Raw genomic sequence first — 17,394 nt, forward strand, 5'->3', positions numbered from 1 at the left:
TAAATCACGGAGCAGAGTGCCAGGCCCACACCACACAATAAATGTTAGCTGCTACCGTAATTGGATTCTTCCCTATTCCACACCCCTCCAAGCTACCCACCAACCTCAGCCTTTGGCATAGATATTTAACCTGGCATCCAGTGATGGATTTCAGAGGACACAAAAATCCTTGGAAATAGTTTGCAAATTTTTTAAAACTTGAAAAAAACATTTGCAAAACATGGGTGGAACTGGAGATCATTATGTTAAGTGAAATAAGCCAGACACAGAGAGACAAACATAGCATATTCTCACTTACTTGTGTGATCTAAAAATCAAAACAATTGAAATCATAGATTTAAAGAGTAAAAGGATAGTTAGCAGAGGCTGGGAAGGGTAGTGGGGGTTTGGGGGAGAGGTGGAGATGGTTATTGGGTACAAAAATGAGTTAGAATAAGACCTACTATTTGGTAGCATGACAGATGACTATAGTCAATAATAATTACAGATTTTAAAATAACTTAAAGAGTGTAACTTAACTGATTGTAACTCAAGGACAAATGCTTGAGGGGATGGATACTCCATTCTCCATGATGTGCTTATTTCACATTATATATCTATAGAAAAACATCTTATGTACCCCATACATATATACACCTACTATATAACCACCAAATTTCATTTGGCCAGAGCCTTCTGTATGTTGAGAAGTGGTATAAGCCGGGGCTGGAAGATGCATGGAACACCTGTCCAAACAGCATGAGAAGGTTGCTTTAGGGAGCATTTTTAGAGATAAGAACTCAAGTCAGGTGTTTGAGACCAGCCTCGCCAACATGGTGAAACCCTGTCTCTACTAAAAAATACAAAAATTAACCGGGAGTGGTGGTGCACACCTGTAGTCCTGCTACTTAGGAGGCTGAACTGCTTGCACCTGGGAGGAGGAGGTTGCTGTGTTGTTCAGTTGCAGGCATTAAAAGATTTACTAATGCTGTCATTAGAGTAAGTCCAAGGCTTATGTCTCAATAATACATGTTGCATGAGTAAATGGACATTAAAAAGTGTGGCTTCATTTTAAAGTTATAGTTGTTGCTATGACTATGTGAGCACAGTATGCACAAAGAATATGACAACATGTGACAAATCTTGTAGTTTTCTCTTATGAAAATGTAAAAAGTGATAATTATCTTAATCAACATTAATTAATTAATCAACATTAATTAAGTCCATACCCTAAGCCAAGTGCTACCAGGAATGCTAACATGCATTATCTCATTTTATCTTTACACTATCCTTAATGGGGATTGTGCTACTTTTATCCCCATTTTACAGAGGAGGATGTTGAGACTGAGAAAGTAAAAGTCACTGCTAATAGGTGACAGAGGATAGACTCAAATTCCACATTCCTAAGAATGAAGGCCCCTAGGTCTCAATGAACACTAATGAGGCCCAGGCTGCATGAATGAGAGACAAGGGGGCACTTACCTTTCTGGGCTTGACTTCAGTGAGGAAGAGCGGGCTGGGAGGGGTAGTGTGGCCGACCTCTTGACTACCTTCTCACCATCAATGCAGCTCATCTCACTTTTTGAGCGAGGCACAGAAAGGGGAGATTTTGCTGAAGAAAGACAGTGCAGACAAAAGACTTAAAACTCATGAAAACTGAAAACAGGGTGATATTTTCCCTCATCCACCACTTTCCCTTCCTTCCCCACAACCAGGTTATTCAAAGTCACTTACTGTCTTCAGAAAACGAGTATCTGGGAGAGTACAGATCTGAATCATCATCTATTGAACAAAACAAAAGGTAGTCAGAAGAAGTCTGTCTAAGGTAAGAGAACCAAGTTGTATGTTCCCCATTTCCACAGTCTGGTACCAGCATCCAGCCCCACTAGGGATCCCAGCGGAGAGAAGAGTGAAGCGCCGGAAGCTACACCACAGCAGAGCACGTTTGAGAGGAGCAAGCTCTGTAGAGCACACCCAACCAAACCTGCAGTCCAGGCAGAACAGTCACAACTGACGGATGATGCTGCCTGATATCAGAAATGCAAGGGGACAAACAGCCAAGGGTCCTCCTCCAGAGAATCCCCACAACCAAAGCTGGAATGCAGGGTCTGGGTCTGGCTGAGTGGGAAGCAGGGGCTGAGATGGATCCTTGGCAGCTCCCACAAGCTCAGTGTATGGTTAAGCCCATGAAGTTCAACAGTCTTGAAAGGCCTCTTACCAGGGCCTGGGGCTGCTAATGGATGGGAAGGAGAGGCCCAGAGGGTGAGTTTTCCAGCTCCTTGCCTCAGCTTTGACCTATTTTATATGGTAAGCTTTCATACACAACATCATTAACAAAGAAGTTCTGCAGCTAAGAGAAGAATTTGAGAAAACCTTCATCAAAGTTTGTTTTGATTCCACCTCATCGTGGTTCCCTGAGTAGATTTGCTTCCTTGGAACACAACAAACCCTTGGCCATATGGCCTCCTCTGCAAAAGTACTACTCAGAGTGAGTATCTAAACTGCAACTCTGGAGCGAATCAAACTCACATGTCTCTATGGTGGAAGTGGCTCTCCAAAGGCATGATACACATCCCTACGTAAGCTCAACACTGGACTCTAAACCTTGTAGAACCTATATAAGATCTGAACCCCTTGCAGAAGTGGCTGTATCTTCTGAACTAAAAGTCAGACCACAGGCACACTGAAGGAACAGGTTTTTAAAGTGGGACTGTCCAAAAATGCACTCTATCTAGTCACTACATCCATGATGATCTCTCCAAAGCACTACCCCAAAAAGAGTTAGTCTGAAATAGTTAGCTTTTCCCATTGTCCAACATCTTGCTAATCTGGATTCAAAATTCAAAAACGTGGAATGAAGACCCAATTCATTCACTAAAGTTCATGACAACTTGAGCAGAAGCATATGAACTAAGCTGCAAAGACAAGTCAAAGGATCCACTCTATGGCGGTGGCTTCGTGTTAATCAAGTCCTTGTTTCTATGCAAATCACTTTAACTTTCAAAAGAGATAAGGCCAGAATATTTTATGAAATGTAAGTCAGCTAACATTGCTATTATTTTGAGTAAAGTATTATTCAGACAGCCTCGCTAACAATCATTCCTTCTTGTCCCCCATTTTTATTTGTCTTGAGTCTCCCTTGGCCCACAGAAGGGACCGGCATCAGGTACCAGGGACAGGTATCAGTTTCCCCTACTTGCTTCCCTCACTTTTAAGAATTTATCAATATCGAGGTTGAACAGGGCTTCAGGTTTTTTCTACCAATACAGCCAAGCCTTTCACTATTTTAAATTGAGTGTGTAAGCGTATTTATGTTATCTTCTGAAAACAGAATGGGAATGAGATAAAATAGGATCCAGAAAAAGATTTTCTGAAAGATTATTCTGAAAAATTGTGTGTTGCCAGCTTTTTGTTTTTTTTAAACAGAACGTCTGATTATACTGACAAAATGCCATGATGTCAAAGAAAACTAAAAATGAGCTTTGATTACAGGGACTTGATTAGAAAAAAAAAATGCTGCTTGCCCCAAATGAAAAGTTAGCTTAGTTAGAAACTGATGTATGCACTGCTTAAAAGGTAGCCTAGCATTTTAGCTCAAAACTCTGTACATCTCTGAATCATGGAGAAATTACAGCTTACTAGTAGATGATGAAATTTATAACTATTCCCTGGTTCATAAAGTAAGAAGCAAAGTTTTCACTGAGTGGAAAGGGATGGCATTTAAATATTCCATTTTGTTTGTTTTTTAAAACCTGAGCTCTTTAAAAAATGTTTCTCTCTAGAGCTTTCTAATGTGGAACTCTAGAAGGTTTATTAGAAGAAAATCAGAAATATTGGCTGAGTGTGGTGGTGAACGCCTGTAACACCAGCACTTTGGGAAGCTGAGGTGGGCAGATTGCTTGAGGTCAGGAGTTCGAGACCAGCCTGACCAACATGGCAAAACCCCATCTCTACTAAAAATAAAAAAAGTAGTGGGAGTGGTGGCATGCACCCGTCATCCCATCTACTCAGGAGGCTGAGGCAGAAGAATTACTTGAACCCCAGAGGCGGAGGTTGCCATGAGCCAAGATCACACCACTGCACTCCAGCCCGTGTGATGGAGTAAGACTCTGTCTCAAAAAGGAAAAAAAAGGAAGAAGCAGAAAATGAGAAAGAGTTCTCATAAAATAGGGGGAAAATAGCACTACTTGGGAAATTTAACAATGTAGGCACTTTGAAAAGGAGAGGGACAAGCAGGAAAGTTGGAGTTGGGGGAAGCAGGTAAGAGAGGCATCTGAAGAACTGAGTGCATTTAAAGCTCCTTTCTTAGATGGGCATGGTGCCTCACACCTGTAACCCCAGTGCTTTGGGAGGCTGGGGCAGGAGGATTGCTTGAGGCCAGAAATTCAAGACCAACCTGGACAACATAATGAGATCCCACCTCTAATAATTTTTTTAAAAATTAGCTACTGCAGGTGGTATGCACCTGCAGTCCTAGCTACTTGGGAGGCTGAGGTGGGAGGATCGCTTGAGCCCAGGAGTTTGAGGCTGCAGTGAGCTATGACTGTACCATTGCACTCCAGCCTGGGTGACATGAATGAGCAAGACTTTGTCTCTTAAAAAAAAAAAGAAGCTTGTTTCTTATTCAGTGTTGGTTGTGAAATCTCACCTATGCCAGGTTAACACAGGGCAGGAGGGTCTCTTTGAACAAGGTTTCATTTCTCTCAAAGGGTCCACAGGTTCTGACATGTTTCATTTCAGCTCATGGACTTTTAAGAGAACAAACTGAAGTCATAAAGATTCATCTGAACAACTATAACACAGGACAAGTTTTAGGGCATGTAAAAATCTATCTTTTTAATTTCTGATGCTTGTCTTATAAATCTAATGGAAGAATATTTTACCTCAGCTTAGGATAAAAATAATTGTAGCTTCCATTATTAAGTGACTAACAATGGCGGGCAATTTACTAATGTCATCTCACTTAATCCCTGCAAAAAACTCCAAGAGTAATCAAATCCCTCCTTTTACCGACAATGAAACTAAAGCCCAAGTAGGTGAAGAAGATTTGCCCCTAGCTACATAGTGAGAAAGACGAAGCAGGCATGGAGTCAAGGTCTTCCAGATTCCACTTCCCTATGTCATCTCGTAGCCCTGTGACAGATGCCTACTGTGTTCTGTCCTTCACCCCAGCTTCATCTGCCCAATCCTGGGAAAGCTGAAAAACTGGCTATTCCATTATCATTGTCATTATGGACGAGGCAGAGAAACATGTTGTCTTGAAACTCAAGGCATGCACTGCACTGCTGGCCAGGCTAATTTCCAGCCCCTGAAGCCTTTACCCTATTTTTGCATCCCTCGCCATCAGTGATGTTTAAGCAAGTTTTCTTGCCTCACATTTCTAGTTTTCCTCTTGCTGGTCTCCAGGGACAATGGGTAACACTGAGTCACTCTTGCTACATCTTCTTTTTTTTTGAAATGGAGTCTCACTTTGTCACCCAGGCTGGAGTGCAGTGGCGCAATCTCGGTTCACTGCAACCTCCGCCTCCTGGGTTCAAGCAACTGTCCTGTCTCAGCCTCCTGAGTAGCCACCATGCCCGGCTAATTTTTGTATTTTTAGTAGAGATGGGGTTTCACCATAATGGTCAGGCTGGTCTCGAACTCCTCACCTCAGGTGATCTACCCACCTCAGCCTCCCAAAGTGCTGGGATTACGAGCATGAGCCATCTTCTATGAATAGTTGCTGCTCCTTGCTGCCCTCTCCTGGGAGCCCAAGTCCACACTGGGGACGATGGATATGCAGTTAGAAATACCAAGGAATGGGAAAACAGTGTAAGAAGCATGTCTGCATTTCTCCACACTAGAGCTAGCCAAATGGGACAAGTATGCTTAACCATAGTTAAGACACGTTAAATGAAGTGTTTCACAAATTGTCTATTACCTAGCACCTGAAGCTCTGCCTTCAGTATTTCTCCAAGGGCTCTTTAAAACAATGCCAGAGTGGCTCAGCTGTGCACAGGTCGTGTGATTTCTGCTCATGGTGGAACTGCATGCTAATTATGCTCCTTAGAGCTCCAAGCAGCAGACATCAAACCTTGGCAGCAACACCCAGACCTTCCTATGCCAGTGATTTCCAGGAAGCTGTAACACTGCATGGGATTTCCACAGGGTAAACAACTCACTTAGGCCTCTGAAGGTCCTGCTGAGCTCTGATGTTTACACAGTGATTCTCCTCTGGGCTTCGGCAATCTCTCCTTGGTAGCTCAATTTGGAGACTGCCACTCTCCTACAACTGCCAGGAGCCACGTAATTGCCTTTCAACCACAGTAATTTTAAATAAGCTTCTAAATCACTTTTTCTTTCTTTTTCTTGAATTCATAAAAAATCTCAAGACAACTGAAGAAAGTACTGTTTGAAAGCTGTTGTTAAAAAACTACATAACTGGCCAGGCACGATGGCTCATGCCTGTAATCCCAGCACTTTGAGAGGCCGAGACGGGTGGATCAATAGGTCAGGAGTTCAAGACCAGCTTGGCCAACATGGTGAAACCCCATTCCTACTAAAAATACAAAAATTAGCTGGGCATGGTGGTGTGTGTTTGTAATCCCAGCTACTCGGGAGGCTGAGGCAGGAGAATTGCCTGAACCAGGATCCAGGAAGCAGAGGGTGCGGTGAGCCAAGACTGCACCACTACACTCGAGCATGGGCTGCAGAGCGAGACTCCGTCTCAAAAAAAAAAAAAATGACATAATTGACTAAAAAGGGTTGATGGACAAAAATCATTTGCATAACCACTTGCCTATATCAATTAAATTTCAATTTTATGCATTTCTCAGGCCTTTAAACTTAAAACGGTTTTGCAAATATTAATGGATCACTTGTAACACAATCTTTCTTCCATTGCTCAACATAAATCCTCCTCTGCCTTTACCCCTCACATGAAGAGAAAAGATAAAAGGGTAAAGATAGTCACGTACAGGCTGGGTGCAGTGGCTCACACCTGTAATCCCAGCATTTTGGGAGGCCAAAGCAGGTGGATCACATGAGGTCGGGAGTTCAAGACCAGCCTGACCAACATATAGAAACCCCGTCTCTACTAAAAATACAAAAATTAGCTGGGCATGGTGGTGTGTGCCTGTAATCCCAGCTACTCGGGAGGCTGAGGCAGGAGAATTGCTTGAACCAGGATCCAGGAAGTGGAGGGTGCTGTGAGCCAAGACTGCACTACACTCCAGCATGGGCTACAGAGCGAGACTCCATCTCAAAAAAAAAAAAAAAATACAACAACATAACTGACTAAAATGGGATAATGGGCAAAAATCATTTGCATAACCACTTGCCTATATCAATTAAATTTCAATTTTATGCATTTCTCAGGCCTTTAAACTTAAAACAATTTTGCAAATATTAATGAATCATTTGTAACACAATCTTTCTTCTGTTGCTCAACATAAATCCTCCTCTGGCTTTACCCCTTACACGAAGAGAAAGGATAAAAGGGTAAAGATAGTCATACACAGGCTGGGTACAGTGGCTCACACCTGTAATCCCAGCACTTCAGGAGGCCAAGGCGGGCGGATCACCTGAGGTCGGGGGTTCAAGACCAGCCTGACCAACATATAGAAATCCCGTCTCTACTAAAAATACAAAATTAGCCGGGCATGGTGGCACATGCCTGTAATCCCAGCTACTCAGGAGGCTGAGGCAGAAGAATCACTTGAACCAGGATGTGGAGGTTGCAGTGAGCTGAGATCGTGCCATTGCACTCCAGCCTAGGCAACAAAAGTGAAACTCCATCTACAAAAAAAAAGTCACACACAGCCCCCATGAACAAAAACAGTAGGCACAGAAAAAGACACAGACATAGAATTGGGTACCGAGTCTGGGTGGGATGGGAAAGAAAGAACAAACAAAAGGGCAAGGATGTCAGGAAGCCCTGGAGCTTAGGGGAAAGACGTACAAAGCCATCTAAGTTTTAGTTAAAGGCCAACAAGTTTGTTGTTTTTTGTTTGTTTGTTTTTTGAGACACCGTTTCCACTCTGTCTCCCAAAGTTCGTTTTGTTTGTTTGTTTTAAAAGAGACAGGGTTTCCACTCTGTCGCCCAGACTCTGGAGACAGTAAAGTGGTGTGAGCATAGCTCACTGCAGCCTCAAAATCCTGGGCTCAAGTGATCCCCCTGCCCTGACCTCCTGAACAGCTAGGATTACAGATGTGGCAATCAAGTTCTAAGAATGCAAAAAAAAAAAAAAAAAAAAAGACCACGATAGGGTGTACAGTACTTATAGAAGACATAGTCAAAGAAAAAATAGAATTCTGAAGAAGAGAATGAGGTGGAGCAAGAAAGAAGTTAAAGGAGAAAGTGTGGGAGAACCATAGGGTTAGGAGAAGACTCACCGTCCTCATCTGCTATTGAATTACTGGATGATGAAGGTGGAGAGGGAACCACTGCTACCGTTTCTTAACTATCCAGCAGGCCAGTCAATGGCTTTTGCACTTACTAGGTGGAGATCTCCGGGGCAGCTCTCATTAGGAGAGCAAAGGTGACCACTGCAAGCAACTCAGCCCCTCCCCTGGGCAGGACTGGCTGGAGTTTGGGGCAGGAGGCACAGATCCTGGCCAAGCATCTTCACAATAGAATTATTTGCTTAAACTAAGGCAAAATAAAGCTATTCTTAGAAATCCTGTAAGGCCAGTAGAGAATTATTGTAACTCAACTACAGCTGTGTCTGAGATCAGCCTCTTCAAATCCTTGCCTTACTGCAATCTCTTCTAGGAATGAGGAAGAAGCACTGAGACAGACCATTTTGAAACCACAACCCGGGGATGCCTAGAGGTGGTGTCTTGAGTGACATCACGAGAGGTGGCAGTGGCCACCACCAGCCTGAAGTGGTAGAAGAGGCATCTAAACACACGGGGACAAAAGATGGTCTCTGGGGCTTCACCTGGACATATCACCTTCTTGCTGACATGGTCCAGTGGGTCCTCACCGGCTCTGAAAAGTCAGGAGAGACCATGGACCATGAAGTAACAAACCAGTTACTTGGTGTTGCTGCAAATTCTGAGCCATTATTTGAAAATATTTTCCCTCTTCTTGACATCTAATGTGCCAAGTGAGCCAACATCATTTGGGGGTGTTCAGAGTAGGGGGGCTAATTCTTTGGAATCTACATTCTCCATTCTCATCCTATATCCAAATTACCAAAATTACATCTGGGCAAGTTTCTTCGTCTCTTTTTGGGAGCTGGGAAAGAATGGTACTTCCCCATCCCAGTGGTTTTCAATCCTGTCTGTGTCAATCACCTGGGAAGTTCTCCTAACTATATATTCTCTTTTTTTTTTTTTTTTTGGCAACAAAGACTCACCCTGCACCTATGCTGGAGTGCAATGGCATGATCTCAGCTCACTGCCACCTCTGCATCCCAGATTCAAGCAATTCTCCTGCCTCAGCTTCCCAAATAGCTGGGATTACAGGTGCCTGCCATCATGCTCAACTAATTTTTTTGTATTTTTATTAAAGATGGGGTTTCACCATGTTGGCCAGTCTGGTCCTGAACTCCTGACATCAAGTGATCTTCCTGCCTCGGCCCCGCAAAGTGCCGTGTTTACAGTCATGAGCCACCGCACCAGGCCACTAACTGTATATTCCCAGGCACCATCTGAGAGGGCATTGACTCAGCAGACTGAGGCAGGACTGACTCGGGAAGCTGAATGCCTAGAGTCGGATACCAGAGAGCCTCTGGGCAAGAAGGGGACAAGCGAGAACACAGAGTCAGGAGAGGGAAAGGAATCCGCAGGGAGTATAGCCTATGTTTACAGAGCCCCAAACACCTAGGTTTGAATCCTCATTCTGCTACTTACTGTGTAATCTTGCATATATTAATTACTTAACCTTTCTGAGCCTCATACTCCTCATTGATAAAATGAAGACTTATTTCATGGGGCTGCTGGGAGGATGAAAATGAGATAACAATAGTGATACATTCCGCACAGAAGCTTGTATGTGGCAAGGGTTCAATTAATGACAGCCACATAGTCACTGAGGTGATAGTTATGTTATTATAAGACTAACACCACTGTGAGGGGCTGAAATGTTGGCCACCACACTGCTGTTCCTTAAAGCAACAGGGGAGAAGGTGGTGGGGGGGGGCTGCATTTCTGAAGCTATTTCCGCACTGTTTGCCCCTCTCCCTTCTGCTAACATCTCTTCCATCCCACAGACGGCAGTCTCCAAAGATTAAAAAATTAAAAGTGACTGCTCCTTCTTGGAATTTCCGAAGTTTTCTTTTTTAAAAAAAGAACAGTTTTAAACCTCGTTGATTGATACATGATAATTCTACTTATATTCTAAAAGTCTGGCCAGAAGTTTGCTTTTTCACTGTAGCTGGGGGAAAAAAGAAGCTTGCTAGGCCAGCATAAACAAACTTTCACACAGTCCCTTACGATTTAGGAGGATCAGATTTGAGATCTTAAGAAATGTCTTTTTAATACCATATAAACAACTAGAATTTAGACAGAGAAGGCAGTCCTTAGGCTAGGCTTTGATAGGTTTATTACAAATAATTCGACTTCCAAATTCTGAATTAAAACCAAACAAAAAAACCCAGCCGTAAAAACAACCTTCTTCCCAGGACAGAGACTCTGGAATGAATGATGGCTCAGATTTCTCAGTCCACACTGTTTCTTAATGCACATTTACATCTATGGGAAGAGCCTCCGCGAGGTGCCCTCTGTCTTGAATGCCTTTCTTTGAAAGGCTTACATCTTTCCTATGTTAAGAAGGATGTGCAAAGAGTGAGCGCAGAGCCCCTTATTGGGAGCACAGGGCTGGAGCAGCACCACGGACAGGGCTGATGAGGCCCTGCTGGAGCTCACAAACATGAAAACCATAAATAAAGGATCAAGAAATCCAAAGACTCTTGAAACTTAAAAAAAAAAAAAAACCTCAAAACCAAAACCCTGTGATTATTTAAAATGATCTAGCACAAATGTTTCCTTCATTTATAAGAAGCCTTGATCTAACTGAATACATCAGTGATCTATGCCTGGATATGTCATCTAGGCAGGAGTGAGGGCGTGAGATGGAATTTACCCTATTTTTAAAAGCTCTCCAAGGAGGATGACTTTTTAGAAACTTGTGTTAAAGTCTAATCATCTTTGCTATTAAGTATTTTTTTTATGTCCAAACTAATTTTATCCTTTTTATTCTTTAAGAGTATTTCTCCCTTTTTCGTCTCTGAAAATAAAAACATAGTAAGGTTTCCTTCTAAATTGTATGTAACAAGTTTTCATGACATCCCTTATTGTTTTTGCCTCTACGCAAAATAAATCCAGTTCCCGCATGTGCTGGACTTGATGCATGCCAAAACTCAGGCATGGTCATCAGCAGGGGTTGCTAGGCGTGGTGGCTGATAACACAGCTCTGGCTGTGTGGCCGTGAAACCCCGTCTTCAGATCAACAGCCAAGCTGACTACAGAAGCTGTGGGTGCTGCCTGTGGCAGGCCTAAGGCAGTCTTCCAGTCCAATGGGAGCCACTGTTCCTGTCCACAGGACTTCTTCAAGTGGGCCTTCCTTTCCCTGTGTCTGTGGGATGCTGTGCCTTCTGCACGCTCTGTGCTTATTACCTTGAAGGAAACTCTATCTTAAGAGTGGGCTGGATTCACAAGTCCAAGTAAAGCACAAATAAAAAAAACACAACTAGTCAAAATTACTCTGAAAAAACTTTTCCCTAACTCAACTTAGTCAGTTGTTACCTCACCAATGCTTTTGTGTAGTAATCAGCACCATGAGACAGAAAGACTAGGCTCTTTATACCAAATAGACTCTTGTTGGCCGTGAGGAATCCTGATTAAATTAGGATTAAATTATCAGCCTTTAGTTCTGTAAATCTGGTTTTGTTCAGTAGACCTTTCTTTTCATTCAAAATGGGTCCCAGGCATGAAATGGTTAGAAACCAATTACTGGGGCATATGAAAGACCAAAAATGGACTATGGTATTTCAACTAATACTATATCCAACACATCCCAGTGTGTCAGCTCATATATGACTGATCAACCAGAGTTTGGTAAATAACTGAATGAATAACTTTACCAATGATGAGAAGGGCTGAGAGGGATGGTCTGCTGAGCTGATTAGAGCAGAAAAGCATCAAGATTGTGGCAGTAGCATTCATCCCCAAGAAATAACTCTGGCTCCACAGTCCAAAGCCTTCACTCGTCAGTGTTTTCCAGGTATTACTGAGGATCCATTATGAGCCAGCAAGGTTTTCTGTGGCGTTCTGGACACATGCTCTCACAACTGCCCCCACACTGGACACAGTATGCTGAAGTGGCCTTGCTGAACTCTCTACCGGATGGGAACTTCTAAGGACAGGGTACATGTCCAATTCATGGCATTACTTCCAATGACAGTGCCTGGCACACAGCAAGTGTTCAATAATACTTGGATGAATGAGGTTCGGAGCACTCAACATCTCACCCTAGAACAGTATTTAACAAAACTTCCTCCTCCATGCCACACCTACTCACCCTCTTCTGGGTCACTCATCCAAAGATCATATAATCCCTGCTATTAGGATAAGCCTCAAGATGTTGCCCCTAACTCACATTTTAGATACTTCCTTGACACTTAAGACTTTTTACCCCAGAAAGAATATTTCTTAGACATAAATGTGGCTGTCTTCCCTAGCAGGTACAAATTCCTATCCAGCTCTTTCATAAAATGTTTTCCAGATTAGCTAAAACCCTTATTTTCAAGAAATGTCATTTCCCATTTAACTGAGCCTTATACCTAGATACCTGTTTAGGAATTCCCTACCAAAGAGAGGTACCCTGAGGGCCCCAGCAATGAGTTAGTTGCAGGAGTGAGAACCAGGTAATTTTCCTGTTGAAGTTGGCAGATCCACCTCCTGCCCACCCACTATAATGACTCAGCTTCCCTGAGTCACTGCTCAACCACCAGCATCAGGTGACCACCTCAGGTACAAAGCCTTGGGTAGTTGGGTACAGGCAGCTTTTTTTCCAGAGCCCCACATGTTCAAAGCATTATAACTAAGCTAACACTGGCTACCCCATTAATCATGTAAACCCTAGGGGAACAGGACTGAAATACCATCTAGATAGACTTCGGTGATACAGTCAGCAAGGAGTGAGACACCACCACAAAACACAAGGTTAGAGGGAAGCAAATGACTGGGAAACAGCCCACAGCTGCCAGGAAAACCCCAAGGTGGAAAAGAAAGTAGCAGCACCAGTACAAAGAGAGGCACACAATTTCCCTTCAATTACCTTCAGATTTAGGACTAGGAGTAGATGCAGGAAACTGGTAGGTAGGAGTGTAAGGATTGTCCTCTGTAGCAGAGAAAAGCAGTGGATTTTGAAACTATCCACCAGGAAGTAGAGGAACTGACAAATCTCAATGGACTTGGAATGACTGATTACCTATTTTAGTGTTATTAAAGCACACGGGCATCACACTTAAAAACAGATTAATGAATTAGAAAGGACTTGGTTATTTTAACATACACAGCACATCATGCAAATGAGTGAAATCAAATTTTCACCAGCCAAAAACGACTATGAAAACAAAATCTAAAAGCCAAATCTTATGCCTACAATGGAACTATAAGAATTAATTTAAAGCTAGGCCAACAGATATGCTGTCTAAGTTTATGGTACCTTCAGAAGTTTGCTGGATATCAGGAAGTTCAGGGAATTTGTACGTAGGGAAATAAGGGTTTTCTTCAGGAGTGTCTAGGCAGAGGAGCAGGTTTGGGAGAGAGAATAGAGGAAGATACAAATGGAGAGAATAAACGAGTAGGAATCCACATACAACTTAGGCTCCTTGGATTCTGGAATATACTAAACTTCACTAATGATATGAAAGAAACTCAAACTGCTTTAAAAAATCCAGTCCTTTTGCCTGAATTACCGAGACACATCGAAAGAGACAACATCATTACATATCTTGGACAAAGAATTGCCATGAACAGGCTCCAATGGGCAAGAAACATTTAACATAAAGCTTCAGGTTTTTACTTTTGATAGGCAAGAAATATTAAGTATGATAATAAATAGTAGGTAATAAACATGTTATCCTAAAATGATTTTTTAAATCAACACTTATGTTGTAGACATTCAGCAAACAAGTAGATCATTCATTTTTCAAATACCTCTGCCTACCTTTAAGGCAGGTAGTTTTGTTTAACACCTAAAATTTAGGTTAAGAACTGTAACATGAGAAAACAAAGCTGCCTGTGGGGCAAAATTACATATTTTGCACACGTACATGCATTCATGTATCTGCAATTAGACTTCCAAAGCGGGCTGTGAAGGTGACAGAGTCACAGATTGCATGAGGAAACGGGCAGTGCCTTCAGGAAGTGATGAGTGGAGCTAACCCCGTCTGATCACAGAAATCCAAGCATTTCATTTCACCGTGTGACCAAACTCATCCACCCAACCACAGTGGATTTACTCTTGACTTGGAAATGCTAAATGCCTCAATATTTAGAGCACTTCAATATTTAGAAACAGTTTGAACAAGGGCACACCCAGGTTCATTTTGAACCCAGCAGGAGTTAATTAACAGTGATATTAGTTGGCATCTGCAGCTCATCAGAGAGATTGGGCTTAGGTGGAACACTGACCAGAACACTTTCTCTTTGCCTTCATGTGTCATCCATGCCAGGCAGCCAGACTGGATTTGGGGAAGGGGAAGGGCAGGATGCTTTGGCCATGGGAGCAGTGGTACCCTTCCCCCAGTGTAGTCACATCCTGCCTATCAGCTGGCTGGCAGCACAGGCAGCGATGGGAGTTGATGGGGTCATGTCCTGCCCGAGCACTGGCCTGTGGTTCTCCATGCTGGGTCACCTGCTGATAGCCCAGCCGGTGTCTGATTTGGAAGCACTGCTCTTTCAGCTTGAGTGGGCTCTGGTGTGTCAGCTCCTGGCTGACTCTCAGGGCTCCCTGCCAAGGGCTGGCTCTCAGCTGGGGAAGATTATTGTTCATATCAATACAGCCTTAGAGGTGCACTATGCATTCTACTTCATAAGGCCAAATATGTTCTCCTTTAGACCCTGTGGCATCCCCTGGAGGAAAGGAAGCAGAACAAACACAGAAAGGTACATGATTGGCCCAAGGTTATCTGAGTGCTTGGGAGACTGAATCCAGGTGAGAACAGTGTTCTTAATTCACAGTTCTATGTGTTCTCAACTCACTCTGCCCACAAGGCAGTCATGGGCTGACACAGGGAGATGTACCTAAAGCTGGAAGCAGGTGGGAGATGGAGCTGCTCACATCCCAGGCAGACAGATGCTGGAGCACAGGTGGAGTGCTGGGCTCAGCCTGCTGCATTCCACATCTGGGAGGGAGGACTGGAGAGCAAACCTCAAATTCCAACTCTGAGGCAGGCACACAAGTGCTTCCTCCCTCCTATGCTCTGAAGGTGCATGGCTGGGCTCAGGCAAACCAATACCTAATGAGGTCCAATTGCAGGACCCAGTCTTCTGGCATCCTAGCAAAGTGAGTTCAGGCCCGCAAAACAGTCAGTGCATTGGCACATAGCACAGCACAGCTTCTACAAATGAAAATCAGTACCTCTGTTTAGTTTGTGGATCTGTTTAAACATAGTCTTGTACCAGTCTTTTGATCGCTCAGTGTTCTGTAGAAAAACAAAGGCAAAGTAAAATAAAATGAATATCTTGATGCATTTCAGACCTATGATTTCAAAATCAAAATGGAGAGTAGTGATATCTGAATTAGAAACTCAGCCACATTTATCTTTTTTAAAAAGGCAAAACTTTTCAGAAAGAGAAAACCAGGGGTCCCAAACCTCAATCTACAGAGTAACATTTGGTCAAAAGGATACAGATTTTGAAAACAGTGGATGAGGACCCACTTGAAATATATCCATTTTTAAATTTTTATTTTATTTTATTTTATTTTTATTTATTTATTTTTGAGGTGGAGTTTTACTCGTTACCCAGGCTGGAGTGCAATGGTGCGATCTCAGCTCACCGCAACCTCTGCCTCCTGGGTTCAGGCAATTCTCCTGCCTCAGCCTCCTGAGTAGCTCGGATTACAGGCACGCGCCACCATGCCCAGCTAATTTTTTGTATTTTTAGTAGAGATGGGGTTTCACCATGTTGACCAGAATGGTCTTGATCTCTTGACCTCGTGATCCACCCGCCTCAGCCTCCCAAAGTGCTGGGATTACAGGCTTGAGCCACAGCGCCTGGCCCTAAATTTTTATTTTTAGAGAGAATCTCTCTCCATATATAGACTGTGCCAAACTGAAGGAAAGTCTCCTAGAAATATAAGAGACAAAGAATATTTGCTTATCATGCTGTGCCCCTACCCATTCTAGATTATTCAGTAGAAATGTATCCAAGTCACCTAACATAGGGCCAGATTTAGAATGTACACATTAAAACATAACTCATAGCATCTACTGCCAGAGTTTTCACCCTAACCACAATGTTGGAATGGTTGGTTGTTCTTTTTAAAGATAAAAATAAAACAAGAAAGGTGACAGATAGGTGGCTAGAGAAGATATTTTCACTCCCACCTAACAGAAGAGGAAATGAAATACAGAATGACAAAGCGAACTGCCCAAGGTCACAGAGCTGATGAGAAAGTGAGTGGAAGGGCCATCCAACATGACAGTTAGGGGTATGGGTTTGGGAGTCAGACAGACCACTCTGTCACCCACAAGCTGTGCAATCTTGGATGAGTAACAAATCCCTCTGAGTCCCCGTTTCCTCATCTATAAGATGGAAATGATATTAGTATCCACTACTGACTTGAGTGAGTGATGTTTAAATTAGATAATGTATTCAGCAAATGGTAGCTGTGATTTCTCTTAGGAATACCTCTCCTTCTATATTACTACTTAGGACCAGAGAACAGTTCTTTTGAGGCTCAGCCCACTGCAGTTTCTATTGGCCTCCTCCAAAAGCACACATTTGTTAAATGGAAATCACAGTGGAACATATTGCAGCCAATGGTCTGGTAGACACATGGAAAAGAAAGGAATTCACCCGAATCCAGTTCCAAAAGTTGGGCTTCCCCGGAATCCCTTCGGGCCTGCAGGACTGGCAGGCCTGTGCTGCCGGCTAGAGCGGGGTCAGGGATGCCAAGAGACCTGCTCTGTCCTGGAAGCTTGGCTGGCCGAATACATTCTAAGGTTCCCTTAGAGTTCCCTACTCACTATGGATGACTAGTGATCTCCCATCCAGGGGGTTCTTCTTCCTGAACCTATAAACAGGGACCTTGGGCCTCACACTCTCCCCAGAATTCTCTAACCCTAGGCCAGGAATTTCTCAACACAGAACAATAATGAAGGAAGACTGCCCATAGCATCGTCCCTGGAACACTCACAGACTCAAAGCCTCTGAAAAGTTCTGCATCAGAGAAATCTCTCTGACTTGATCCCACCC

The 17,394-nt window shown here is 43.2% G+C and overlaps 1 protein-coding gene across 50 annotated transcripts in view; it reads right to left on the bottom strand.

The window, feature by feature from the left end:
• Window positions 1-17,394, bottom strand: part of SORBS1 (sorbin and SH3 domain containing 1) — a 251,854-nt gene that overhangs the window by 72,000 nt on the left and 162,460 nt on the right. For 28 of the 50 annotated variants that reach the window (XM_078346145.1, XM_035268559.3, XM_078346103.1 and 25 more), the window contains 3 exons: window positions 15,554-15,617; window positions 1,714-1,761; window positions 1,462-1,591 (listed from right to left, as the gene is read on the bottom strand). In XM_078346145.1, coding sequence (XP_078202271.1) covers window positions 1,462-1,591; window positions 1,714-1,761; window positions 15,554-15,617 — 242 coding nt within the window. Of the gene's footprint in view, window positions 1-1,461; window positions 1,592-1,713; window positions 1,762-13,243; window positions 13,307-13,633; window positions 13,709-15,553; window positions 15,618-17,394 lie in introns of all 50 variants that reach the window. The other 22 variants (XM_078346135.1, XM_078346114.1, XM_078346108.1 and 19 more) reach the window with 2 other exon arrangements.

Source organism: Callithrix jacchus, chromosome 12 (genome assembly GCF_049354715.1).
Source record: "Callithrix jacchus isolate 240 chromosome 12, calJac240_pri, whole genome shotgun sequence".
Lineage (NCBI taxonomy): Eukaryota > Metazoa > Chordata > Mammalia > Primates > Cebidae > Callithrix > Callithrix jacchus.